Source organism: Falco biarmicus, chromosome 4 (assembly GCF_023638135.1).
Source record: "Falco biarmicus isolate bFalBia1 chromosome 4, bFalBia1.pri, whole genome shotgun sequence".
NCBI classification, from domain to species: Eukaryota; Metazoa; Chordata; class Aves; order Falconiformes; family Falconidae; genus Falco; species Falco biarmicus.
The window spans coordinates 28,339,597-28,366,932 of record NC_079291.1 but is presented as its reverse complement, the minus strand read 5'-3'; the positions used below and the strand labels follow the sequence as shown (position 1 = coordinate 28,366,932).

At 41.5% G+C, this 27,336-nt stretch overlaps 1 protein-coding gene across 2 annotated transcripts in view; it reads left to right on the top strand.

Annotated features, from left to right (window-relative positions):
- HECW1 (HECT, C2 and WW domain containing E3 ubiquitin protein ligase 1) overlaps positions 1-27,336 on the top strand; it is a 258,174-nt gene that overhangs the window by 179,921 nt on the left and 50,917 nt on the right. For both annotated transcript variants that reach the window (XM_056337048.1, XM_056337049.1), the window contains 9 exons: positions 606-748; positions 2,763-2,863; positions 4,147-5,514; positions 8,926-9,027; positions 14,327-14,477; positions 19,617-19,747; positions 22,400-22,521; positions 25,345-25,530; positions 26,151-26,285. In XM_056337048.1, coding sequence (XP_056193023.1) covers positions 606-748; positions 2,763-2,863; positions 4,147-5,514; positions 8,926-9,027; positions 14,327-14,477; positions 19,617-19,747; positions 22,400-22,521; positions 25,345-25,530; positions 26,151-26,285 — 2,439 coding nt within the window. The remainder of the gene's footprint in view (positions 1-605; positions 749-2,762; positions 2,864-4,146; positions 5,515-8,925; positions 9,028-14,326; positions 14,478-19,616; positions 19,748-22,399; positions 22,522-25,344; positions 25,531-26,150; positions 26,286-27,336) is intronic.

Here is a 27,336-nt window from a genome sequence, read left to right as displayed (position 1 = left end):
CTTATCTGAAAATTGTGATATGATGTGTCCTTCACCTCACTAGCTCCTCACTTCTCAGCCACTGAGGTGCGCCTCACAGCTGAAGTACCACTAATAGAGAGTCAGATTTGAAGAGGTCTAATGTTACTTGGAGGGAAATGCTGACTAAACATCTCTTCAATCTCTTCAGGCTGCCAGTTCGGATGTACTTACATGCAGCTATTTAAAGTTTTAGAACTGGGGGGGGAGAATAAAACCAAAACCCAAAATCTATGCAATTACATTTAGATCAATGATCATTGCTAGGGCAGAGTTCATTACATTTCTGTAAGTGTACTGTCCCTACAATCTGCAAGCCTCATTTAGAGTGTTTGGATGCTACCATGACGTGAATAAATGAAATTCATGCATTCCCTAAGCCTGACTCTGCAGCATTACACAGTCCCTATAGGGTGCTTTCACCCGCCTACTTTGAGGCCAAGCTCCTTTTATTTTGCAGGCCTGTGCCTCAGGGTCCAAGGGCTGTTTCTGTCCTGTGAAAAACACGGGTCAAAGAGCCGATAGCAACTGTGTGGAGTTGTGGCCCAGCCACCAGCTTCATGTTCTTTGCTCTTCATTTATTGCAGCAATTCAGCTTTGTCTCCCTGCCCACGGATGTCCTGGAAATAGAAGTTAAAGACAAATTTGCAAAGAGCCGACCTATCATCAAGCGTTTCCTGGGAAAACTCTCTATGCCGGTTCAACGCCTCTTGGAAAGACATGCCATAGGGTAAATGTGCTGCTTATGCTATTTTCTGTTACTTAATGAGTGTGATGCTGTTTTGAAGTCCCTGGTGATATATCATTATAGTGATATAATGATGTTGAGGGGGAGTTATTAAACTGACAGTTGTCTGATGAATTATGTTGTTCTTAATTAGAATTTATAGGGTTATGGGCCAGACAAAGAATTCCCTCTATAACCCTCTCCATTTCATTTTGTAAAGTGAGAGCTGGCATTTAGGAAAGAAGACTGTTTTGTGTATCATGGCTGTGAATCTGGAGAGTGCAATATTTTCAATTTGAATATTCCCTTAATGTTATCAACAGGCTGTATTCATGTTTCAGGGAATTGGAATTACCTATGGGCTAAAATCATGCCAGATCTGTTCCTCCCCCCTTTAATTTCTGGGCAGTGGAAATATTATTTACAAAAACCCACATGGCATTTTGTAACTAAATCTTTCTGACCCTACCCTGCTGCCAAGGAATAACTAGTTCACTTGAGCTCACAAGCCCTGCCCTGCTTCCCCTTTGCATGGAAGTCCTGGGAAGGTGTACGCTGCCAAAGTAACACAAACCAATGTGAGGGCGATGGATAGTATTCAGACAAAGCCAAACAGTTGGCTCTGAAGTTCTAAGGTTCAGACCTTGAGGACCAGGGAGAGAAAGAGTCGTGTCCTGAGGAGGACATACACAATGCAGTTTCCAAGCAGGCATTTCTGAAAATTGGATCTCAGTTCAGCAGAACAGCAGGAAGCTGAACTTGTTGGAAGTGTTTTCTAACAGCTGTTTCAGAAACTGGCTGTGATATTGACAGCTGAATCTACCAGAAGGGACTAAGCTGCCTCCCTGTTTCTCAAAGTTGAGAAGATAAGAGTAGCTTTTTAGAAACCAGATGGAAGAGAACAGCTTGGGGAAGGTAGAACCCTATAACTGATATCATTGGCTTCCCCCTGTATAAGAAGATTTCTCATCATCTTCTGATCATATCTTCCTATTTTACTTCCTTATTGTAAACACTGCTATCTAAGGATATGCTTTGCCAAGAGCAGTGCTTCCAACCTGAACCTAGATCTGGCTTAGTTTGATACCATAGTGGCTTTTAAATCTCAGGCAAGCTCAATGAGAAGTATACACACAAATTTAGAAAGATCATACGCAAATCCTGAGATAGTCTCATTTATATGAGTTTCTGATGCATGTGAAACTATCCTAGCAAATACATTGGGCCCAACTGGAAGTAAACTATGTTTCTTCAAAAGGTGTATAAATATTACTATTCAGTGAAGCCTTTACGCTCAAAAAATGCTTTGCAAACATTGATTCAGCCTCATTTTGGGCAGCTGGGAAGTTAATCTCTTCTGTAGTTTCATTCTGTTCTGAGGGGTGGATGAAGTGTGGCAAAGGGAGGGACCTGCACAAGGACAGAATGGAGACATTGATCAACCTTGTCAGGAAGGTGTTCTCCTGATATTTCAGCTTCATAGAGGTAAGAGGGGTGGAAAGAGATGAAGAGCAGTCATTCAGCCAGTTTCAAAAGAGAAGGTGGTAAGCGGGGACTGGCCTGTACAGGACAGGAAAGCTGAATTTTATGCAGATGGCGAAGGGAAGGAAATTCAGACACGTGAGGTTCTGCAGAAGGATAGATATGGTCAGATCAACAGGAAGTGAAGTCTTGTTACAATAGATGAAGTGGGAGTTGTTCGCTTCCCATGTCAATATTTTCATACCCATACTGCAGAAGTTCCATTCCCACCGTTCTCTCTCTATATATATACATATGTGCTTGTGTATCCCAGAAGCCTGTCTTATTCACTGACTCAGCTATTCCATTGTAATTGAAGACATTGTCCTCTCCTCTGTCATTCGTTCTCTCGTATGCAAGTCAACATGCCCTCATGGCTGGGTTGAATAGACTTTGAAAACTATTTTGTATTTCTGTAGGACACAGCAGCTTGTTCTATGCACAGTAGACGTTGGGTAGGTTATAGTCTATTGTGACGATACTTGTTTTCTTTCAGGGACAGGGTTGTAAGCTACACTCTGGGTCGCAGACTTCCTACAGACCATGTCAGTGGCCAGCTGCAGTTCCGATTTGAGATAACTTCATCCATCCATCCAGGTAATTCTCAGTCTTAACCCATATCTCTTTTTTCTTTTTTTTTCTTTTTTTTTTTTTTTTTGTTTTTGTTTTGTTTTGCGTGTTTTCTCCTCAGAAATCTGAATTCATTCCTGGCTGCTCTGGGACTTTAGGTACAGTCATGAGCAAAGGAAAGTGCATAAAGTCCCCTGTCACAGGATGCATCGTGAGTCACAACTTCTTCCCTGTTTCCCCTTAGCTTAGAGCTACTGGAGTGTTATATCCCCCTGTTCTTGGCTGCTTCAGGTACTCTGCTACATCATGGGGAGAGAAGAGGTGGAAAACTAAAGTCTCGTTTGCTTCTCTTATCGCCTGTCCTGGGGAGGTGCTAGATGGGCTGTTATTTGTAGTCATCTGCATTGGAGCACTTCATAAGTAAAAATGGAGAATGTAATAGCAGAGATGATTGGAAACTTTCTCATTTTGATTATTTTTAATGAAAAAATAAACCAAAAAATACTCAGTGTTCCCCTCCTTCCCTCCCTTTTGGTTTGGTTTAGATTGACATTCTCTTGTAGTTATTAGAAAGTCACTGTCATGATGCTGTAAGTTTGAACCTTGGTTTTCATGTCAGTGTCTCAGCAGTGTTACTCAGGGACTCTTTGCCTCTGTGTGGTAGCGTCCTCTTAGGTACACTTTGTCAAGCCAGCAGCAGCTGCATTAGTATTTGGAAACTGTGAACTTCCCCTTGCTGGAAAACCCTGACTTCTGTCTTTTTACTATTTGGATGGCATGAAAGAGCCTAGGTTATCTGGCATCTGGGATGTGGCGGTACAGATGAGGATCACATCAAAGAATGTTTTGGGGAAAGTGTATGCCTTTCAGGGGTGTGAAAAACAGTTTTTTAAGTTATCTGTTGTGGAGTCCTGTCAGCTTCAGCATGACAAGAAAAATGTCATTAAAACCTCAGGGAAGACTTCCTTGTCATTCCCACGATATTCCTTTCAATGCCAGTTTGGGTCAAAGAGGAGTTCCAAGAAGGTGTTACCTTGAGGTTATGTTGCAGGGACGCAGGGTGCTGCATACAGGTTACCACTATGGGTAAGCCCTGTTAAACCCACTGTACAAACACTGCCTAGCCAAAAAAAAAAAAAAAATTGGCATTTTTTTGATAGTTGCTCAGGTGCCCAGACATTTCACACTGTCATTTATGCTTTTAAGTTTCTCAGATTGCTGTGGACGCCTATGCCCTCACAGCCAAACCTCTGGTTCAGTCAACACTTCTTGTTGAAGGAGTAAGTAATTTCTTTTCCTGTCTCATACAGATGATGAAGAGGTCTCCATTAGTGCAGATCCTGAGCCAGCTGACCTCCAGGAAAGCCCTGTGAACAACCCCACAGAGGAAAGCCTCGGTGAGCCTCCATGCATCAACACAGTGACCTCAGAAAGTACAGCTCCAGAACAGCTAAATGGATACAGTGTGAACAGTGTTGATAGCCCAGGGGCTGTCAAACCACCTGGGGAAGTCAACCAGAACAGCTTAAATGAAGAGCTAGCAGGAGATGGGGAGGTTGATGCGGTGCCAGTTCCTGAGCCCTTGGAATCCATCCCAGGAGAAGTGCTGCCGACTTTGAGTGCTACGGACCTCACGGAGCAGCTGGCTCTGCTGGCTTGCATGTCTCCTCCTGAGACTGAAGTTAGGGAAAATAACAAAGTCAATTCTGGTACTCAGGGAGAAGGTGGTGTCTTGACCAGCATAGAAACGTTAGATATTGATGAGGTGAGTGCAGATGTGCATGCTGGCAAGGACCTAGAGAAGAGTCAGGAAGAAGAAGGGGCTTCAGCCCAGGAGGAGGAAGACAACAGGCTGCAACTGAGGACCACAGCAAAGAGGAAAAACAGGCCGTGCTCCCTGCCTGTGTCTGAACTTGAAACAGTCATAGCTTCAGCTTGTGGTGAGCCAGAGACCCCTCGCACACACTACATACGGATCCACAACCTGCTCCACAGCCTGCCCTCAGCCCAGATGAGCAGTGATGGGGAAGACGAGCAAGATGGTGGCAATGGTGGGGAGAATGATGAGGAGTCTACAGTCAAGGAGGCACTGGAGAAGGAGGTGGTCAGTGAGAGCAAGACAGTGGCAGCAGAGCCTGCTCTGGAAAATGAGGCTGAAGAGAACTTCAGCCAGAGCACGGTGCCTCCTGGGACCTTGGATGAGCAACTCTCTGACTTAAATGATGGGCTGTTGGATGGGGAACACCCCAGGACAGGAAGCGAGAGCGAGTCGAGCTCCAGGCCCAACGGTGACAATGAATGTGAGGCGTGCGACACCTCTTGCTACAGCCCCTCCTGCTACAGCACTTCCTGCTACAGTACCTCCTGCTACAGCACTTCTTGCTACAGCACCTCCTGTTATGACAGTAACAATCGCTTCTCCAGCCATACCCGCTTTTCCTCCGTCGACAGTGCAAAGATTTCTGAGAGCACGGTCTTTTCCTCACAGGATGATGATGATGATGAGAACAGTGCTTTTGAGTCAGTGCCAGATTCAGTACAGAGCCCTGAGCTGGACAGGGAGCAAGTGGATGGCTCCTCCCAGTGGCCAGATGAACTAGTAGCTCATGGTGGGAACCCACAAAGAGCCACAGAGAGTCTAGACACCCCAGTAGCAGGTCCAAGCAGCAGAAGAGAAGGTTAGATCCTGAGAATCGATGCGCTGAGCAACCCTGATTATCTGGATGTCGCAGAAGGCATCAGATAATCGGGGTTTCAGATAGCTCACGGTTTATTTCGTACAAATTTGGGGGCTGTGAGCTGGGCCAGATATCAGGGAGGGTTGGATAATTGAGCCTGTTCTGAAAAATCCCAGCAAAACCGAATAAATCAGATCGGGATCTGTATATATGGATTCCTGTAGATACACGTGCATCATTATAAAATCAAGATTAGCTACTGTAGTTATGTGGCAGATCAGCATTATCACATCCACCAACTCATTCCTTATTTCCTGGGATTGTTCCATTTCACATATCTGATGTGCTGCCATGTCTCTGATAGTCAGTGAGAGGAACAGCTTGTGCTTGTCAAAGGGCAGATATGCTGATTTACACCAGCTAAAGAGCTGGACCAGTTTCTGTATATGATTAGTAGCCGTGCACAGTCATAAGCGTGGAGAAATGCAAATATTTGTCTCTTACAAACCCAGTTCTCTAGCCCTGTTTGTTCCAGTTCCCCAGGTATCAAACAACTCCACCTCAGATTTCACAGACCATAGGGCAACTCAATGGAGATTATTTTTTTGCTTAGGTACTTTGAAAATGGAATTATATTGAACAAAATTCTCATCTCCTTATCCTTCTTTAGAGATAAAGCATACTAAAGAAAGTATTTTTTAACCTTTATAATTTAGGTACTGTTTTTTCCCAATCCATCCAAACCATTACGTTAAATTCCTCCCTTTGGTAACTCATTTTATGTCTTATGGAGTTGCATGAAGAGTGGGTTTGATCACTCATCTTTTCTTCAGCTAGTGTGTCATTTTTCTCCAGCTGAAGAAGTAAAGGCCTCAGCAGCAGCTAAGGAGTATGCAGCAAGGTCAAGAGGTAGTCTTTGCATCTCCAAATCCTAAGTCATCTGTCCCCAACTATAAGTGACACCAAATTAAAATGGCAGCAGAAGGATAGCGTACTTAGGAGTCACTGGGAAACCCCAACTGAAGCATCCTTCTACCCTTTCCTTCTCTATTGCCAATTTATTTACCCCCACTTTCCACTGCCACAGACCCTACCCCAGCAGAAAGAAAGGTGTAAGGGTGGCTTTACACCCTGGACTGTGTAAGGATTTTGTCAACAGTTGAGCCTAGGCAATTATTCGCTCTGCAGAGCAGAATCCAGCCCAAAGAATTAAATTCTCAGAAGTACACAGAGGTATAGAACCCAATTTCCTTCCTTCCAGACAAGGGTCTTTGTGTGTGGACAGCATTTATGTGCAAGTATACCTAAGGGGGCATGAGCGCGTGTGTGTGTGTGCGTGACCATGCTTACAGACATGATGGTTATTTCAGACTGTGTGTATTTTTGAGAGGGGATGTGGGGGGAGAGGGTGTCTTCTGCATATGGATTCAGTACAGCTCCAAGATTGTGCCCCTTGAGCCTGTATAAAGGGCACTGCAGTGCTAATGGTGGCTTTGCTTTGATTAACTGAGAGAGAGAGTATGTCTGAAGGGCAGCCTGGCTCTTAGCACTCTTGATACCACCGGGGGTGCTTCAGGAAATGTGCACGTTGCATCGTGATTTGGCAGCTCTTACAAATACAGTAGATGTGGTCACCTCCATCCGCTCCAGGTGACTGATACTACCATGCTTCCGCTGGCTTGGCGTAACTATCTTGACTAGGGGAGAGTCAATTATGGTGAGGTAAGTAAAGAAACGCAGATGGATGATGTGGTAGTTGGTGCTACAACACCTGTAGTAACAGCGTAGTTTTCAAGGCTATGAGAGATGGACTTTTAGCACTGAGTAATAACTTACATAACTCTGCTGTCTGTTCAAAACACGCAGCAGAGGCAACTGGGAGATACGCCTATACACAAGTGTTTAATGAAGACATTTAACAGGCCATACGGTATCATCAGAGCACCTAGAAGAGGGAGTATTTTTGTCTAAGCAATTTTTCTCTCTTCTGGATGGTGTGAGGTTTTTTTACAGTTTTATACAAAATTGGCTTCTGCCTTCGAGCTGTCAGTTGTTTAAAGAAAAAAATATTTTTTGGTAATTTTTTTTTACATCTGATAGCTATATGTTTGGACTTTTTACAAAAGGTTATTGTAGGCTATTAAGATTCTGACATTAAAGACAGCTAAACCAGCCAGCACACAATGAGTTTGGCTTAGCTGAATGGTTCTGGTGATGCTGGAAATGCTAAATATATTTTTTCCTTAAGCTGCATCTTTCTGATGCATGTAAATGTTATATTTATGCAATTCAGATTGTATCTGGATTAACAGGCCCACCAGGAGCTGAAGGTTATAGTGAAAAACTGTTACCACACAATATGAAAACGTGTCTGTTAGTAGGATAAATAGCCCTGGTTTCTAAGATTTTGAGGACAGACCAAGAAGGGATCTTAATTCTAGAACCTGCGAAGTTTTAATGTGCAGGTTCCTTGTTCTCACAGTTAAGTCTAAGATAAGGAATGCTTTCTCATCCCTACTATAACTTCTTAGTTTCTTAAAGGATTCTGTAAGCATTGACTGGATCTGTAGTTATTCATTCCTTTCAACAGAACATGACTTTGGACATTTGCTTAGATTTAACTTATTTCATATTTGGCTATATAGACATATGTACAATGTTAGAGTTTAAAAACTTCTTCTGCACTGTCTACTGTGTGTCCCTCTATCTTCTTCTTTCCCTCTTCTGTATCTCAGGTCTTCCTTCTTTATCTCGGATCCTGACTATGTCTCACTGTCTTTTGTCTCCTCTTCTACCACTTCTACCACCTGTCTCCTCCCTGTTTCTGGTCCTTCTCTCATTCTTCCTCCTTCCACTCAAGATAGATTCTTTGAATTTTGAAAAATACCTATAGAAGGGGATGACCTTCTGCTTTGTGGGGACTGCAAAATCCTGCCCTTCCAGTCCACTTACACAGCCATTGATCTTTTGGAAAAGCATGGAAAGATCCAAGGCAGCTTTTAGCCTCGTATTTCACTGCTGGGATGAATTAAAAGTTGGAACCAGGATTTTGCATTTTCCTGCCAGTTTCTGCAGAAGCTTGAGTTTGGTTGTACGTGCACAGTATTTCTCAGAGATCAAGCCTGATTCTTCTCTCGCTTACACTTGTGTGTCTATGAGTCCAGAATCTGGCCCATAATAGTTTAGCATTGACTCAAATGTGAGATCAGAGCCTTGACTGCATTATTTTAATAATTCTTTGGCATATGTGTTGTTATTAAAATAGTGCTTGAAAGTAGGAATAACCAGAGCTGCTCGTACACCAGGCTAACCTATTTAAAAAATAATCACTTGTTTTACAGTAGCACATTTTTTGAACCACATTGTAAAAACCGTGAATGACTGTCAATGTCTTGAATATCTTGTCCGTAGGTGATTGTCCTTTACTCCATAATTCTCAGCCAGTCAGCCAACTTCCTTCTCTGAGGCCTGACCATCATCACTACCCAACTATCGATGAGCCTCTTCCACCAAGTAAGCTTTAGTTTTTTAATTTATTGCGTTTTTCAGCTTTTCCTGTTAACTCAAACAGTGTAGAGGTCAGTATGTCTTTCTAAATAACCCCATCTGCTCTGTATATACATTCTCCAGGATCCAAGCAATATGCCCTTTTGTTTCCCTTATTTGATCCGGACTTCAAGTGTTGTCGTGTTATTTTGGACAAGCTCCATAAACTCGATCTGCCTTGGTCAGTCTTCTTCCTTAGCTACCATGAAATGAAAATAGTAATATTTCCCTGTTTCCAGTCAGTGTGTTTAGACTCAGATGAGTGGGTGTCTGTCAGATGTTCCAGAAGCCTTCCTATAAAGCTTTCTGGGTGGTGTATCAGCAAAGTACTCTGATTTTTCTATAACATTTCTATAACCAGCTTCAAAGATGGTTTGAGGTGGTTGTTCCTGTGGTCTGTCAGCTCTGCTTGCAGGTCCAGCAGAAACCCTTCCACAGTCAGGATGCTCCTGGGACAGACAGATCCAAATCTCAGCAAAACCAGCAGAAGCTGGGAAAAGGCAGCTCATGTAGAGTGGTCTCGTTGTTCTGTCTTTGGATTTGATAATCAGTGAATTTTATGTTCATTTTGGACTTTAATGGTGTCTGCAGGTGCATTGGATAGAAGTGAGACGGTCTTGAGTAGCGTGATCAGTTAGCAGGCTGATAATATGGGATTGTTACCACCGAACCAACTGCTGGAGATGTTTTCACTTGTCTTTGTAGCCTTTCCCTTGTGTATTCCTGGATTACCCCACTTTTTGCATTGGCGTTAAGAGCCCAGCAGAGCGCACTCTATGCCCTGCAACGTGCTGCTGGTCACCTTTCAACTTCAGCACAGGATTTAACAACCTAAAATGCGCAGCGCCTCAGAAGAACAGCCAGGCATATAAACAGAGCACTCTATTTTCTTCCAAGCACAATAAGGGGACACACTTACTTGGCCTGTGGTGTCCTAGACAAATAATTCATCATTTACCAACCACGCTGTCGGTATTCCCTAAGCCAAAAATAGCCGCAATGTTGGCGTCAGCTGCACAGTAGCATGAATGATTCAAATGCCTTTAGCCCAATGAAGTCTTAGTAGAGTCCCACTGTGGCTTGCTAGTGAATGATGAAATGGGAACAGTTACCTCTGTAACAGGCAAATACTGCTCTTCCTTCCACTCTTACCTCAACACCCCGCAAATAGGGCATATTCCCCATTAGGTGACCTAATGATAGGACACGGATGCCACCTCAGGTAAACAAAACATACTGTGAATCTGTTCCATGTTCTTCCATCACCAACTGAATACATTTTTCCTCTTCCTTAGAATTATCCTTAAAAGGCAAGTATTTCTACCATTGGTTTTCACAATTGCTTTCACAACAGGGTTTAAGGCCATGAAATGCATGTGTGATAATACAGTACAATCCCTCTGTAGGATTTTATTTTAGCATTTGCATATAACGTAATTTTAACAATAAAGGCTGACATTGTGGGCTTAAATATATTGGCCTTAATAGGAACAGACTGTACTAAGTTAATTTGGAGGGCAAAAATGTTGAATTGGATAATACCACCTAGAAAGCCTGTTTCCAAAAATTCTTCATGAAATTTTAAGGACACTTCAAAATTAAAACTATAGCCTTAATCTATAAATGTTTCTTCTTCTAGCATTCGCTGTGACTGTCTCAGTGTCTTTAATGCCTCTTCATCCTAGATAAATAGATCTCCAATCATGTGAAAGAAAGAAACTTTATATTTTAAACTTGAGTTATATGAGCAAACCTGGCTTACTTCTCATATGGAACATTAGCTTCTGTCCATAAGTACAGCTGAAGATAGTTTGCCAGTGCTGCAAATTCAGTATTGACCGGTTTGACTTCGGTCATGAAGAATCATGGACAGTCTTCTTCTGTTTTGCACAGTTTTCTGAATAACTTTGTTTTGTGGTAACCCCACAACAGTTGGTCTCAGGGAGGAAATTTAATTTCAGACAGTGTTATTTCAGTAAGGTAGAACAGATGCATTACTGATGTAGGAATGCCATAATGACCAGTCTGAATGTTAAGGCCTATACAAGGTTGACAGAAGATTTGCAGAGTTTGTACAGCCTCGTGACAGCATTAATAGTCACCTCTTATTATGCATATGTTTGCCAGCACTGCTGGAAACCCTACAGAACTGAAGGCAAGAAAAATACATGTGCCCAGTTCAGAGCTGCTCTTTGCTGAAGGTGTGACTGAGCTCGGAAAGGGAAAGGCAGCGTATTTGCTTTGCCCTGCCAAGTTTATGGTCCTGCCAGAAAAAGTTGCATCTTCTGGTATAAACCAGAGCAGTTTCAGAGGCTGCTGCGAAATATGACTCAGCTGATGAAGAGGGATTACTGCAGAACAGAACCAGTACTGTCCCACCCCACCCAAGAGCTCCAGCATGCTCTTACTGTGAAGGTTAGTTAGGTGGAGGTTAGTCTCTGTTCTAGTCACAGAAAAACTGACAAAAGACCCGGAGGAGGTATGGCTGCTTCCTAGATCACCTGTGCCCCTGAAGTAGTGTGAAGGGACTTGAGCACAGCTCAGAAGCAGAGTTCTGTCTGTTAGTTCACCTGTCAGCCTGTTCGTCTCTCTGTGCAGGTACCCATCCATCTGTCCACAAATCTGGTATCATCTGCAGCTTCAGTGACGTGTGTGACTTACAGGTTGTCTTGTGGGAAGGCGGGAAGTGCACCTGCCACCTGTGTACAACAAAAGTATCGGCACCTGCCACCCTCTGACAGCCTTCCCAGGAGACCAAAAGAAGTTATTTAGCTGATTAGGAATGCTGTTGTGAGGAGCAGTGCTGCTGCAGGTTTCTCAAAAGCCATGTGACACACAGTTCCTAATACTTTAGCATGCCGATGCAAGTGTCAGCCCATGGTTTCAGGTGTATATACCCGTAAAGCAATTAATAAAGTAGTGCTCCCAGACAGGTCTAGTTCATGTCTGTACACACTGCTGCTGACTGTCTCATACCTCCAATAGACATAGCCTTCCTGAAGTTGCAATTCAGTCTATGTGATCCTGACTTGATGTTTTCACTGTGACCTCCCAAGCTCTGGACAAGTTTCGTTGCTCCTAGATTTCTAAGTATTATGCTTCAGAAGTTGCATTTAATTAGAGACACTGCAACATAGCCTCTAGAGCACAGGGCTGGACTGTGAGAAGCCCTTGTTTGACTGTGTAATCGGGTAGTAGTATTCTCGCTAAGTGTCCATCAGCAGGCTTGATGATCAGACCAATATGACCAGTTGGTGTCTTCTGTAGGCTGTCTTAGGGTGTGGATTTACAGCATTTCCTACAAGCTTCTAATTATCCATCGACCCTTACTGTTCTCAACTTGTTACGTGTATACCACGATAGCAAGAGGTGAGGACTAGGGTTTGTCCCTTGCCAGACAACAGCAAGGAAAACTAAGATCTTCATGATGTTAAGGTACATCCTGTCACCTTTAATCTGGCCAAGATTATTTCCTTGAGGATATTGCAGATAATGCATAGCTCCAGAAGGACCATTCCCCACCCACGGTGGTGCGCCTGCCACCAGTGGCAGCGTGCTCAGCAAGACTCTGGCCTTCAGCCTGCCGTATGTGTCAGTCTCATTTCCTTCAATGTGCATCTGTTGTACTTGATGTGCTATTTTTCACTGTCTTATGTTTTAGACGTTGTTTCCCCAAAGCTGTGATCTTGTTCTTGAAACAGCTACAACATCCTTGGGAAACTTTACCTGGTGGGAGGAAGAGAGAGTGCTCTTTAAAATTGCATAGTTGATGTTCGCTGTGAGAGACACTCTGTAGGCTTTGTGTCTATAAGGACTGAGGTACTTAGAGTCAGTTTTGAAGTAAATAACGTGTGTGCACATGTCTCTTGTTGTTTTGGAGTCTTAGAGAAAATTCCTCCAAGGACTTCCAGTGCCTGTCTTTTGAGGTTTGTGGAATTAATGTGTCAGGGACAGCCAGCCATAGACTTCAGAGAGCCTACACTTGGCTGGACCAACCCAGGTATGGGAACTGAGTTTAGCCAGGGTCAGCATTCAGGGGGTGGGAACTGTTCATAAAGCGTAGGTTTCCAGGTATAGCAAGAAGAGGTACAACTTCAGTCCTACTCTTAGAGAGTAGGAGATAAATAAAGTATGAAATCCAGCTGATCCGGAATTTGATCATAGAAAGCCATAGATGGAGCGGACTCATCAGGGAGGAGGGTATCACAGTAAGAATAAGAGAATACAAGGAAGTGTTTGCCCCCAAAGGTAATCACCATATGTACATTTGTGTGTGAATGTGAGTGAGGTTTGTATACAAACACGTGTAGGAAGTATGTGCATATATATACATAGATACGTCATCAGCTGACAGATCACCTAGAAATATGAAGCTAGCAAGCGTAATTTATATCACTACTCCATACATTCCAACCAATTTGATATGTGGCTTTGCTAGCTAACTCACTTCTGAATTTCTCCTGTTCCAAACACTTTTTTTTACCAACATTACCATTTTCCACAAGCCATTATATACCAAATTACTTTTAGCTTTCGGTCATGGGACAACATAAACATTAGCAGGAAACAATAATGATGGAAGGCTTAGTATTACGCTGCCAACTTTAGCCTAGCTGGCATTCATTAGAGCAATAGATTTATGATACTTATCTGTTTAGAGAGATTTCTAAGGATATGTCCAATCAGGCTGTGATCAGTTTTCAGGGGAGCCTTTAATTGCTGTATGGTATCCTTCGAAGCCACTTTATAAAAAAGAGAGAAATGAAACATGTTTTTTCTGAAACATAACAAAAAAGAAAACATGTCATTTGGCATATCAGCTCAGATGTAATCCTTTTCTACTAAGGGTCGCTTCTAAGTGGCTACCCCAACCTGCAATTAATGCAGCCAACTAGGATTACTAACTGTAAAATTATCCAGCCCTTTAAAAACTGTAGCCACTAAGTCACTCGTTTTTCATGGTCTATGGTAGTGAATTCCATAGGCTACCTATGTGCTGTGTGTGAAATGTTTATGTATATGCATATATCTGCATATAGACAAGCACATAGTATATATACACATTTGAATGTATACTTCAAATATATACACATAATATATATTGCACGCATGTAGACATATATATAGTATCTCTCATGTGTATATACCCTGTCTGTGTATACATGTGTGTGTGTGTATATACATCTCCCACATTTAGGCTTTCTGGAAGGCATCACACTGACAGCATCACCCTTTTTTTTTTTTTTTTTTTTTTTCCCAACCCTAGATTGGGAAGCTCGGATAGACAGCCACGGGAGGGTATTCTACGTTGATCACGTCAACCGAACCACCACGTGGCAACGCCCCACAGCCGCAGCAACGCCAGATGGGATCCACAGGTCTGGATCCATCCAGCAAATGGAGCAGCTGAACCGGCGGTGAGTGTTGGCACCTTTATTCCCTTGAGATCTGCGCTCCCCTTTTTCCACACTGCCCTGTAGCTTGCTTCCTTCCCCGGTGCATTGCATTGGCTTCCTAAGGATTTATCTTTACTCCTTGTTTCCTCCAAGTCCAATGTACATGTTCCTGTCCCCACCACGGTTCTCTTTCAGCCTGCTCGTGTGCCTGCTGTGGGTGTCCAGTACCCAAACTTGCCCTCATGAGAAGTGCCGTTGAGTGAAAGACGTTGCAAAACATTTCAAACAGCAAGAAGAGGCTTTTGGAAAACTTTTTTGCACTGTCTCCCAGAAGAGAAGGGAGTGTTCTTCCAAAAGATGGAGTCACTTTTGCTATTTAACTGTAAAAGCGGTATTGATGGGTCAGCATCTGGTGCTACAAAGGGTTCTGAGCTGGCTGTTCCCAGAACAGTGTTGCCATCTCAGCGTGGCGTTCTTGCTCACACTGATGAGGCCTGTTGAGAGGTCTGTCTCCTTTTCCAGGGCAGAGCGCTGCTAGAGCTGCTAGAGGACTGTACACATTTCTAGACGTAGACAGAGCTGCGTAATGTTGCATTGAGCCCTGCAAATCTGTCAGTTCATTCTGAGCTGGCTGAAATATCTCTTAATGTGGCACATATTTTCCCTTTGTTTGACTAGTCCACACCTAGATTTGTTTATCATTTCCTTCTCTTGCTTGCTTTTCAGGCTGAATTTAAGAGGAAAGTGAAAAAATAGACAGTTGGTCAAAAAATCTTCCTTTTTTACTTCACAAAGTTTGGTTTTTTTGCAATTCCCTGCTTACTGTAATTATATGGCTTCTAGAAAAAGACAAGCAAAAGTGAAATTATATTCTAATTATAGCATGTAAAATGCCACAGAATTTTTTTGGTCTTTTTTTCTGTGCTAAGAGAAAAATCTCCAGCTGAGAGAAGGATGCAGAGTTTCAAAGTACTCAGAGTGCAGAATAGTTTGGGAGTTACTCTGTCTAAGGAGAACTGGGCCCTGAAGAACAACTGGAAAGTTAATGTAACCTGTGGAGAGCAAACCAGCCTTCTTAAAGTGACTATTTTGCAAGTGAAGTTGACACCATCACAATGCTCTTAAAGAATTTCTCTTTTATTTTTCAAAAAAAATCATTATTTTGGGTAGCATTTTGTAATAGGTGTTAATGTCTTGCAAAAGTGGAAGAACCTGCTCAGCATTTATCTTCATTATAGCTTTCCTGAGAATGTGTCAAGCTACCACATTAACACTAAAAAAACCCCAACAACAAAACCTAAAGAAAGGTTATATTTAGTGTAGATTCTCTAAAGGGATTTACATTATGTCTCTACCATTTAGCTTTTGCCTTTAAGAGAGATTTTGACCACGTCAAAGCTCATACTGTTTGGCTGCCACTTAAGCAAGTTACTGCCACAGAAAGCAGAAAGCTCTGTTGTGGACATACATCAGCTCTTTTTTTTTTTGTTTGTTTGGGGCTTTTGGTGGTGGTGGTAGTGTGTTTGGGGGGTTTTTTGTTGGGTTTTTTTGACATTGAACTCATGTAAGTGCAGCACCCTCAGGAAGGTGAAAATCGGTGCTTGTGAGAGAGGAATTTACCGTTCTATGTTAATGCAGGTTAATCATTAAACCAGCTGTGGCCGCAGCAACTGAAGGGCAGGCACTGTCTTTGTCACCTCCTTGCTTCAAACTTTATTATTCCATGTTTTCGTGTAGGCTGCCTGGCTTTCTTGATTATGGCTTGACTGTCACTGGTTTGGGTTGAGAATTGACAGTTCATGGGACTGACATTCTCTGAATCTCTCTGGTTTTAGTATTGACATACCCAGATACGAAGTGAGCACTGTAGAGGGGTTTCAGCAGTAGCATCTCCTTACCCGAGTCCCCTTGAAGACTCAGTACTTTGCAACTTACTGAGCATGAACTGTCATGGCTTCTTGGGACCAGGGAAAAAAGCTAATGATTCTCTACTCTCTGCCAGAGAGCTCTGTTGATTTGAGAAGCTGAATACGGATGTCTCCTGTTGTTCCCAAGTTTGGGAACGTTTCCTAAGATTCTGGTAAAAGAGATTCATACTGAATCTCTGAGTGTTTGTCCAGTGGCAAGTTAGTTATATATTTTCAACCTGGCTGTTATAATTTTTAAAATTAGTGTTGTCCTAAAACTAATTTCAAATACTTTGTGTCTCCAGATTTCAGGACTGTGAGGAAAACTACTTTTTATAAGTGGTTATTATCAGCACTGTGAAGGATCAGGCTTTGTTTTAAGCACTCATTTTAGAAATACTGTTTTGTTGTATTTCAAACTTCATATATTCTTCAACAGATGCACCTGAGAATCATTTTAGGTGAGGCCACAGCAAACATAGACCTTATTGATAGAGTTAGCAGCAGCCTGAACTTTTGCTCTAACCTCAAACAAGATTTGGACTCAGAATCACTTAGCAGTTTGAAAAAACTTGGCGACACTTCTTTTTAAACCAATCTACTCACGTTTTGCCTTCCTGGTTTCATTTGTGGAAGGCAATGGAAAGACTAAAATATTACAAGGAAGCCTGATATTTCCAGCCCAGCCAAAACCACAAAGCTTTGGAAACTCAGCCTGAAAAAAAAAACCATAGCTGTGATTGAGCCTAGTCCTGCTTTCCTCCTGTGCTCCAAGCTTCCCATTAGCTGTACTAGCCACTTGAGGATACAGGGAATGCAAAACTGGAATCTAAGTGTTGGGCAAACTCCAAAGGGACATCCATACTTCTTATTTTAAAGGCTTTTGCTTGTTTTCTACAGCACTGCTTGACTTGCTTGCTTGTTAGCAAAAAGGTAACAGCCCTTGTTCAAACTCTGTTGGAAAGATCCTTTCCAGCATATGTGTATCTAGACTTGTATTTGCACTAATTTAAAAGGTAATACGTAACATCAATTATAACCATAACAGTTAGGACAGCCACAATGTGGCATTTCTAAACTGCCATTGGTTTAGACAAATTACTTTGCCAGGAGACTGAAATTTCCAGGGGCATTCCCATAACTTTTGCACTTTCAATGTTTTCTTTAAGCACTTTGGCATTTTCTGGTATTTATACAAGATGATTTTATAGTATTGCAACCCAAAAGAAAAGTGTAGCCTTTTGTTGGCATACAGCTAGTGTTACTCTTTACGGTTTGCCAACAGGGATTTTCTACCATCTAATTAAATTGAAGCTACAAATGTTTTTTATATGTGTGCTTATATCCCTTGATTGTATGAACTTTTTTTTTTCCCCCTCCCCTGTCTGTTGCATGTGGGTGTTGTGAACTCCTTCAGTACTGGAATGGAAAGTTCATTCGATTGCACGTAGTTAAGTAAATAAAAATGTAAAATGTAGGTCTAAAATGGAGGGTTTAAAACTGCAGTAAATTCACGCTGTTGTGAAACCTGTTATCAGAATTTCCATGTAAAGATAGATGTTTACTTAAACAGTCAAAATGCACACTAAATGTAGCTTCCAATGACTTTGAGTGCTGGGGGACACATACATGCTGTGAAAATTTAGCATCAATCTATTAAAACTTTAATTATATTTCTTAATTATCTCCAGCCCTTCTGCCCAAGATTGGGTTGTAGTGAGCTGCTTGAGAGATGTAAAAGCCAGATTTTAACTGCTTTGAGGAACTAGGTCCTAACTAACTTCTAATTTGGAATAAAGTATGGATTAATAAATAAAGAGAGAGAAAGTAAGTAAAATTCTAAGTCAGAAGTTGAGCAAAGGAAAGAAAAAGGGCGTAAGTTAACAAAATGAGAGACCAACAATGCTGGATCAGAATAAATGCAGGCAGTAAAGCTGTTCTGTTTTATATACATACAGAAATGCAACCCAGAAATAAAGATTAAAAATATTGGGGTGGAGTAAAAGCTAATTGAAATAATTAAGAGAGCTTATTTTCTTTCTTTTCTTTCTCTTTCTGCTTCTTTCTTTCTGTTTCTCCTTACATTTTCTTTTTCTTTTCTTTCTCTCTCTGTACATAAAATATATTTCCTTATTTAATATATAAGACTTATATTCATAGCTAGCCAGCAGAGCCAAAGAAATCTGATCTCTCATCTTATTCCTCTGTCCATGTGAGTGAACAAGTTAACTCAAATTTTTGTGTAGTGCAAATTCAAAACACTCCAAGTTAGTCCCACAGCCAGGTATATACTTTGTTCCTGATCTGGTAAGGTATATAGGATTGATCTCTTCCCTAAGACCATGATCAGTGCCATTGACATCAATTAATGTGGCAATTAGTTCTGTGATTAGTACGAAAATCACATTATAGTTTTTTTAAGGTGTTCGCAGGTTTTTAGTCAGAATTTTCTACTGTCATGCTTCTTGCTGTTGTTTGCTTATCTCTATATTGTTTCCTTTTCCTTATTCTGCAACTAGTCATCACCCAAGCTAAATGCCCGATCCCACTGATTTCCAAAAATGAACACAACGCTCGCATCCTCATGCCATTCACTCAGCTCATGTGTTACATCCTATTCTGCTTTTCTGGGGCTGTCTTATCAATCGGATTGTAGCTCTTTCAGGTTATGCCACCTACTAGTTTACATTCCATATTACCTGCCAAAATGGAAGTGTTCCCAACTGGTGGCTGTGCAGTATTGTGATAACCATTCTGTGAACACTCTTAATAGCCTTTACCTTTTTAGTGTTGAGCTTGTGCATCCAGTATTGAATAAGAAAGACTGAAGGGTACTTAGTGCACCACGGGAGTGACCCTTACTTCACTGGGTATACTACCATAAGACTAAATGAGAGGGGGAACCATGATCCACCAGTAGTTTTAGGTTCCAGACATCCAGATATTTTAAAGGGAAGCCTAGGAGCAGCTTGTAGCCTAAATACCTGTCTAAATTTGACCTTTGAGTATTCTTTGCTTTGCAGCCTCTGTAGCCATTTGTTAGTGCAAGATGCCCTGTTTCCAGGGTAATGGCTGACCCAAGCACGAGTAGCTGCATCAATTGAAGAAGAATCAGGCATGCTTCTACTCTGTCATATGTTGAAGGTGGAAGTATTGGAATCATCCGAAACCAATGCTGATTGTTAAGGTAGAAACCACCAGAAAGCTCTTCTGTTAACTAAAACTTGTTGTTCCTTTCTCTGAATGTACATAGCTACCAAAATATCCAGCGAACTATTGCAACCGAGCGGACTGAAGATGATGTTGTAGTAAACAACAGGGTGGAGAGAGTTCCCACTGGAGGAGGAAGTGACTCTGAGGCAGAGCCTTCCCAGCCAAGCTCAGGTATGGGGACAAAAGCTACTGAGTGCATGGTTGGGGCCATTCAGCGATGGCATTCAGTTCTGGGGAAAGCTGCATTTCCACAGGAGACCAGAACTTTATTATACCGGGTTGCAAAAACTAATTAAAAGAGAAGAGGTTTAGACTTGAGGCTGTGGGTTTTAGACCTGAAGCTATAGGTACAAAGCTAGATACAAAGGGCCTCCGTTCTTTTTTAACAACTACTAAGACAGACAAAGCATTTTTACTATAGTAAAGGGCTATTTGAAATTAAAATGGAAAAGACATCTGTTTTTTACTCTCCTTATTAGCTGCAAGAATGAAACTGTCTTGTTTTGCTGCCATATGGTTTTTATCTTGGGGCACTGCAGTTTGTTCTGTCCGGGCACGGCTTCTGTGCTGCCATTTGCCCATGTGGTGGCACCTGCAGTGGCCATGGCATCAAGTTTACCTGTGTTTATAAAGCTGCAATTTTGTGATACCTGTGAGCTGATCTAAGCGTGGGCTGCCACTGCAGGAGGCAAGCTGTCTTTTTACTCATCACTAACTTACGTGACAGGACCCCTTACCAGAGCAGAGAACTAACCTGACTGAAAAATAAGTTTACAGCCAGATTGGTTTTTTCATCTGACTCATTAGATGATCAGACAAGAATGAGTCTCACTGCAAAGGAGAAGAATGGGTACCCAGGGTGGGATGGGATGGAAGGGAACTCTTCTACTCTTTTTGGTAGTAGTCCTACTGATATTTTCTTAAAACATTTGTGAAACCATAGCCTAAGTGTTCATACCAGGCAAGAAACACCAGCAGACTAGTGCCCGCTATGCAACTTATAACAATGAACTGCTTTGTCTGAGAACTTGCACCACCAAAATGAACAGCCAGTTCTTTCCCTTTTGGCCACTGCTGCCTCCACCTAACTTTGTGTTCTATATTGTCTGCTGGAAATAAACCTGACTTCTTGCCATCCACCATTCCTCTGTAAATAGCATTGGCAAAGGGAAAGAACCAACACAATCTCTGCTTGAATTTTCTTAATGTTCCATGTTGAACAGGAAGAATTACACAGAGAAATAGTGAACTAACTTAGGTTTTTTTAACAAGTTTAGAAAAACACTCAATTTTGTCTGTTTGTTTTCCTGATCCATTAGGTGTTTTTAGTTTGAAAAATCAATTTTGACCAAGAGTGTTTAATGTTTGATATTCAAAGTTTCTTTGCAATCCTTTGTATTGCAATTTATGGGAGCATTTTACCTACACTGGATCTTATAGGGAGAACCCGGTCCTGTTAGCAGCAGGAATGGAAATGAGGTACACATTGTATTATTGGCATTTAAATTATAACTAATGTAGTCATTACTTGTAATATGGACAATCATTTACTATCATAGCTTACATAATAAAATAATAATTTAATAGGAATTGCTGCCATTAAGTATTTAGGTCAGCCTATTATGTAACATCCACGTTTTTGTTTTAACTTCGAAGAGGTAATGAATATTATATATGTCATCTTAACAGATTAGGAAATGTTTTTTGCTATAGATAATTGTTTTGCTTTTAGGAGAAAACGTGAATATTATATAAAATGTCAAGAATTAAAAGATAAAGGGTGATGTAAACCAGACTAATATAAGAAAAAGCTGCAGTATGATACATGTGCTATTTGCCTTTTCGTTTCAATTAAAAAGGTCAGAAGGAATACAATTTAGTCACATGAATCCAGATTCTAAAGCAGTATAAATCAATTTAATTCCAGCACTGGATCCAGTCTGCAGTTTTAAGTGGGTAAAATAATATGATGTGTCTAGCAGGAAGAAAAAAAGTGATAAGATTAAATCTGTATGGTTCTGTTGATGACGTCTGCATCCAATTTCCTTGGACTGCCACTAAAAAGTTGGCTTGTATTTGAAAATGCCAGAACTTCACACTCAAGCCATAATTCCATGATACAAAGTATTTTTCTGGTGGCTGTAGAAGGTCAAGGACCTCCCACCTCCACAGAGTTACATTCTCAAATGCTTAGTTCTGCTCCTGTGCTTCATGAATTGATACAGATTAAAAATAATACCTTTGTGTCTGTTTTTGTTTTCTTTACCCTACGAGTCCCCAAACCCGTGGCCTTCCAAAAATAATGCAATTACAAGTAAAGGGCAATGCTTTGCAGCACCAGCGTGGGTGTGAGTGGCTGAGCAGGGGGCTTCCTCAACCCAATCTTGCTACTAAATGCTTTCTGCTGATGAACCCCTCAGGCTGGACTGGGAAATCAGATCTCTCTAAAATCACCAGTTAGGATCTGGGTGACGGGATTGAACCAAACCATCAGCTGGTAAAAACAGTTGCATTCACATTGATATTTAGAGACAGCAGTAGATATGTTTTATATCATAGACACAGTTTTATAACATACAGTACAGAAAAGCATCTGGCTCCCGTGCTGCTACTGTAAGCACTGCATCACTAACCATGGGCAGGATGTCTACCAGTTTGCCAGCAGGCTTGTCTTGGAAATACAAAGAAGGTAAGTGCATCAGGCAGGACAGTGAGTTTTTTATACTGTCACTTTTGCAGGTGTTCATTAGAGGTTAAATAATAGACTGCACTTGCCACTATGTTAATAAGATTTTGTTGCTTTTTTTTTTTTTTCCTGTCCAGAGATTAGGAGGGAAGGTTCCCTTTCTCCTGTGAATTCTCAAAAAATCACCTTGTTGCTGCAGTCTCCAGCTGTGAAGTTCATCACCAATCCTGAGTTCTTCACTGTGCTGCATGCAAACTATGTGAGTAATTATGATTTGTTTTCTCACACAACTGATTTCTGAATCCAAATGCTGCACCTCAGGTCATCGGGGAGAACACAGTGAATTTGAATTGCGTGACTTGGGGTCTTTTCTGAGTACCAGACCAGGCTGGGGACAGTACAGACAGGCTCCTCCAAGGAGACTCTTGTTGGGATTCTGCCTCATACAAGGAATTCCCTGGCACAGAAAAGCTCTTTAACGTTATCCTTCCAGAATAAGCAGGAAGCCTTGGTTTCAGCTTGGTTGATTCCATTGTCTGTTGCTGCAGGGTGTGAGGTTGTTGCCTTTTGAGCAATGTTCCTGAGACATCTTACTTGGATACCAGAGGTCTCAGGAAAAAGGGAAAAAGTTAACTCATGCAGTTTACGCTCCCAAGAAGCATGTGGGCATAATACAGTGAAAGAAATACTGCCTTGAGTCAGTGTAGCTATTTTGGAAAAAATAAGAATTAAAATGAATTTTCAGAATGCAAATAACTTTTTTCTCTCATTAATGCAATAAATCTGCATGTTTTTTACAAACCTGATTTGGAGTGGATAAAATGTAACAATAGGTCAACCAGGAGGAAACAGGGAAATCTCACAAGGAGATGCAGTCCAGGTTTTCCATACCTTGAGTGTAGTTCATCTGCATGTGACTTCTGAATATTTGGAAAGTCATCCATTTCTGGGTAGGGATGACCTTTCTTTTTGAAGGGAAAACAAAGTAAAACACTTCAAGAGTTGCCTCAGCACAGGTCTTTAGCTAAACTACAGACAACAAGTTTTAGCTGTGGTGCTTTGTGGATTGAAGCCAGATATCCATCTGCAAGCATCCGCCAGAAATTATTGCCCATGAAATCCTGCAGAGGAAGGGATATATTAACTTATCTGACATTACCTGAACTGGGTTATGGGGTGCACGTAATTTCTTCCATTGACAGGGTGATAGATAATGATTTATAGCTGGGAGCAGTATCGTTTTCATTTGGCGTAGTTGTTTGCAAAATGTGCAACTGATTTCATAGTGTAAGGAACAGAGACTGTTCACAAGGGACTGAATGCCAATTTTATTTCTCACTGAAACAAAAAAAGCCAAGAGAGGCCTTTAGTTTGAGCCTATAAAGTTGTCTCTAATATGAGAGCCAGAATAATCTATTGAAACATCTGTCAAATGGTCATACAGATTCCACTTGTACAGAAATAATGGCCCACATAACTTTTGCCTTAACAAGGTTGTAATATTTTAACCACAAGCCCCTATTAAAATTTCAAGCTATTAATTGTGCCAATGAAGTTGGGATTGGAAAATATTATCCAGCAGTTAGAATTAAAAGAGAAAGGCTCTAATTTTTCAGATGTTTTATTTCCTTGGAGAGATAAAACTACATTACTTTTTTTGTTTTCCTAGTGCAGCTAAGGGATACTCACACAATCATTGATCACACATTAGATCAAAATACAACTTCTGTCATGGGCTAGGCTGGGATCTTAGCAAAATGTGACCATGAAGCTTTCCTGGGTTATAATGAGGTCATATCTTCGGGGCAGAGGTCATACCTCTGTGATTTCTTAACATTTACTAACTCTTGCCATAATTAGGGACCCTGTGCTGCAGTAGTACTCTCTTCTCAGTGCTACCACCACAATAAATCCTTAAATAATAAAGATAGTACTTGTAAATGTTTGATTGAATTATAGTGGTTACATGCATTAAAAGTACAGAGCAACAGAGAATTTAAAGCTGTTGGGTCAGATTCTCTGAACAGATTACAGGTGCGTGCACTGGGGCTCACTTCACTGGAGATGCGAGTCCTCCTGTGATCCTTTATTACTCTAATGAGTAATTAAATCCGTTGGGCTGACCAGCAGAACCAATGCACTCATTTTGTCTCTAGTGAAATGCTCAGAAGGGTTGCAGATGTTTGTAAAGCTTCCTACCCTGTCTTGGGTAGCTTTTTCCATGCAGTAGAAGATCCCAAGAGTAGCCTGTGGATGAGAAAAGGTGTTGTCACCACAAGTGTGTTTTGTGGTGCTCTGTCATTGAATACACTGTGGTAATAAATACAGTTCACTGTGGTCCCTGTTCTGCAACGAGATCAGCACTGACTCACTCAGAACTGCATCAGGGCATGTTCCTCTAAGAGGTGTATTTAATGTACATTGTGAGATACAACTGGCTGCCTGAGGGGTAGCATTCATCTGACTCATGAAAACATCTCCATCAGACATGCTTTGTAGTCGTTGCAGAAAAAAAAATTCAGTTCTAGGAAAGGACTCCTTTCAAAATAGCCAATTGAAAGTGTCTCTTTCTGTCCTGTGGCTATAAAGTGACCATAAATAAGGTAGCATGCTTAGATGTAGATATCTGCACTGCAGTCCTCTTAAGTTCATGAATCTTATCATATACATCTTGCTTTGAATTATAGCATAAATACGTGTTCACAGCAGTCTTTGCATCTCTCTGGCATCATCCAGTCACACAGGTGGGGTTTCTGTTGACCAGTGAAAGCAATGGAATAGGCACAACTACATCTTGAGTGTGTGGTGTTTTAGCTGACCGTCTTTTTGGAGTGCATTAGAAAAGCAGTTTATGCACAAGCTAACTATGCATAACGTGTGGGATGTTTCCCTTTCCAGATTGTATTTCTTAATTCTGGGTGTTCATGGAAAGTAGTCATCAAATCAAAACAATGAGATGGAAGTGATTCTTCACTCTAACAGGATTTGTTTCAGTTCTTTGGGCATACGTCCCATGAAATAACCAAGTATGTTGTTTTGACATCAGAACTGGTTTTCCTCACTTCTGTTTTCCATCTCGTAGAGTGCCTATCGAGTCTTCACTAACAGTACCTGCTTGAAGCATATGATTCTGAAGATCCGTAGAGATGCTCGTAATTTCGAGCGCTATCAGCACAACAGAGACCTGGTAAATTTTATCAACATGTTTGCTGATACCCGACTGGAGCTTCCTCGTGGCTGGGAGATAAAAACTGACCAGCAGGGCAAGGTAAGAGTGCCAACAAAACCAATCACTCGTTTAACAGAGCTCATCAGACTACAGGATTACCAAAGGTTCCTTCCTTCTTGACTCAAAATTGGTGAAAATTTGGTTTAAACAACACAAGCAGCAAACAGTTCTTTTAGAAGCAGAAAAGGCTTCAATAACAAGTGCTTAAAATCACAGTGGTGACCCTCTAGCTTTCTGTGGAATATCACACCATAGCCAAGACAGCACTGGACTAACAAAAATGTTGAAGCCAGAGTTTAGGTCTGTCATTACAGAAAAATTTGGGTTAGTGTCTCTGCCTTCAATGAAGCTTTGCTGAGTGACTGCTGGAACCACCAAACAGGCTAAAGCAGCGTTCCCCAGTAGTTTTATTCTCTTATGTCTTGTTTACTTCATGGCTATTGCACGTGATTTTGACCTATGTAGCTTCAAGTGTTTTCCAAGAGCTATTCTAGCTTCAACTGAGAAAGTCCTGTGATTTGGAGGTGTCTTCTATGGACTGCACCTAACCAGGGTATTTCTGATACACGATTGCCAGTGGTTTTCACTTCATGGTCCCACAATACCATCACAGTGTTGGCAGTCGTCTTACAAAAAAACATTGTTCCTGTGTGTTTCAGTCTTTCTTCGTTGACCACAATAGCCGTGCTACCACTTTCATAGATCCCAGGATCCCGCTGCAGAATGGTCGTCTCCCTAATCATCTGACTCACCGGCAACATCTTCAGCGACTTCGTAGCTACAGCGCTGGAGAGGTAATTGTGCTAGTATCGATACAGTTACTTTTGACAGCAATCTTCTGCAGCAGTAAAAGTACTTCTTATCGTTGAAGTGCATTTAAACAGACTGTCTTTTGCATTTTTCTTTTCCAAAGGAAATAAGGCATTTTTTTCTTCCTGAAGTGTTTCTCTCAGAGCTTGCTAATAATGAAGGTTTATATTTTGACCATTTTCAGAATAAAATAATAAACAAGTAAAGCTAAATAACCAAAGTGAAATGATGACAAAATAGATTTGAAAAGAAGAATCCATATTTGACACCCTAGTCTTGCTTTAGTAAAGTCATTCATTATTTTTATAGCCTGTTACTTCAGCAGCCTCGTGTGTTTCTTCATTCCTCACTGTGACACTGTGCTCTGAAAAGATATACTCCCTAGCAGTAGTGTTATGATGTATGTTGAGGTTTGCCTCCCTAGCTTTCAATCACATTAAACATCTTTCCTGTGTTTCATGGGGATGATTTTTCTCACTGAGGGCCATGGACAGGATTGCTAGAAGCATAAATCCGGGGTTTGTATTGGGGATTTAAGGAAGAAAAATACCGGCAATCAGATTCTTCATATAGGAAATCCATACGATTGAAGATTTGTAAAGATTGAAGCTGAATAGGAGTAGAGATGTATGATGGCCAAAGGATCTTCCTCTGCTGGAAAAACATCCAGAGAAATGCTTGTGAAATTAACACTGAAGTTTATTGCAGCAGGACCAGCCTGAACACCTGCCACTGCCAAATGGGGCTGGGATCAGGAGCTGGCTGGGGTGTGAGGGTAGTACTTCAGGACCAAAGGCAGAGCGGGTGTGAATAGCTTGGGTAGGTTTTCCCCATCTTGGGTGAATACGGCAATGTGTTTTCTGAAGATAGAAGTGTGTCAGTGGGTCTGTTTCAGTCATATCTCCCCACCAGCTTAGCAGCTTCGCTTTGCCAACAGCCTGCAGTTCAGTGTTGCTGTTGTGACTGAATTACTGTCAAGAATGTAAAGGTCACCTGCATGATGATTGATATTTGGGCCCATGCTTGCCTGGAGAC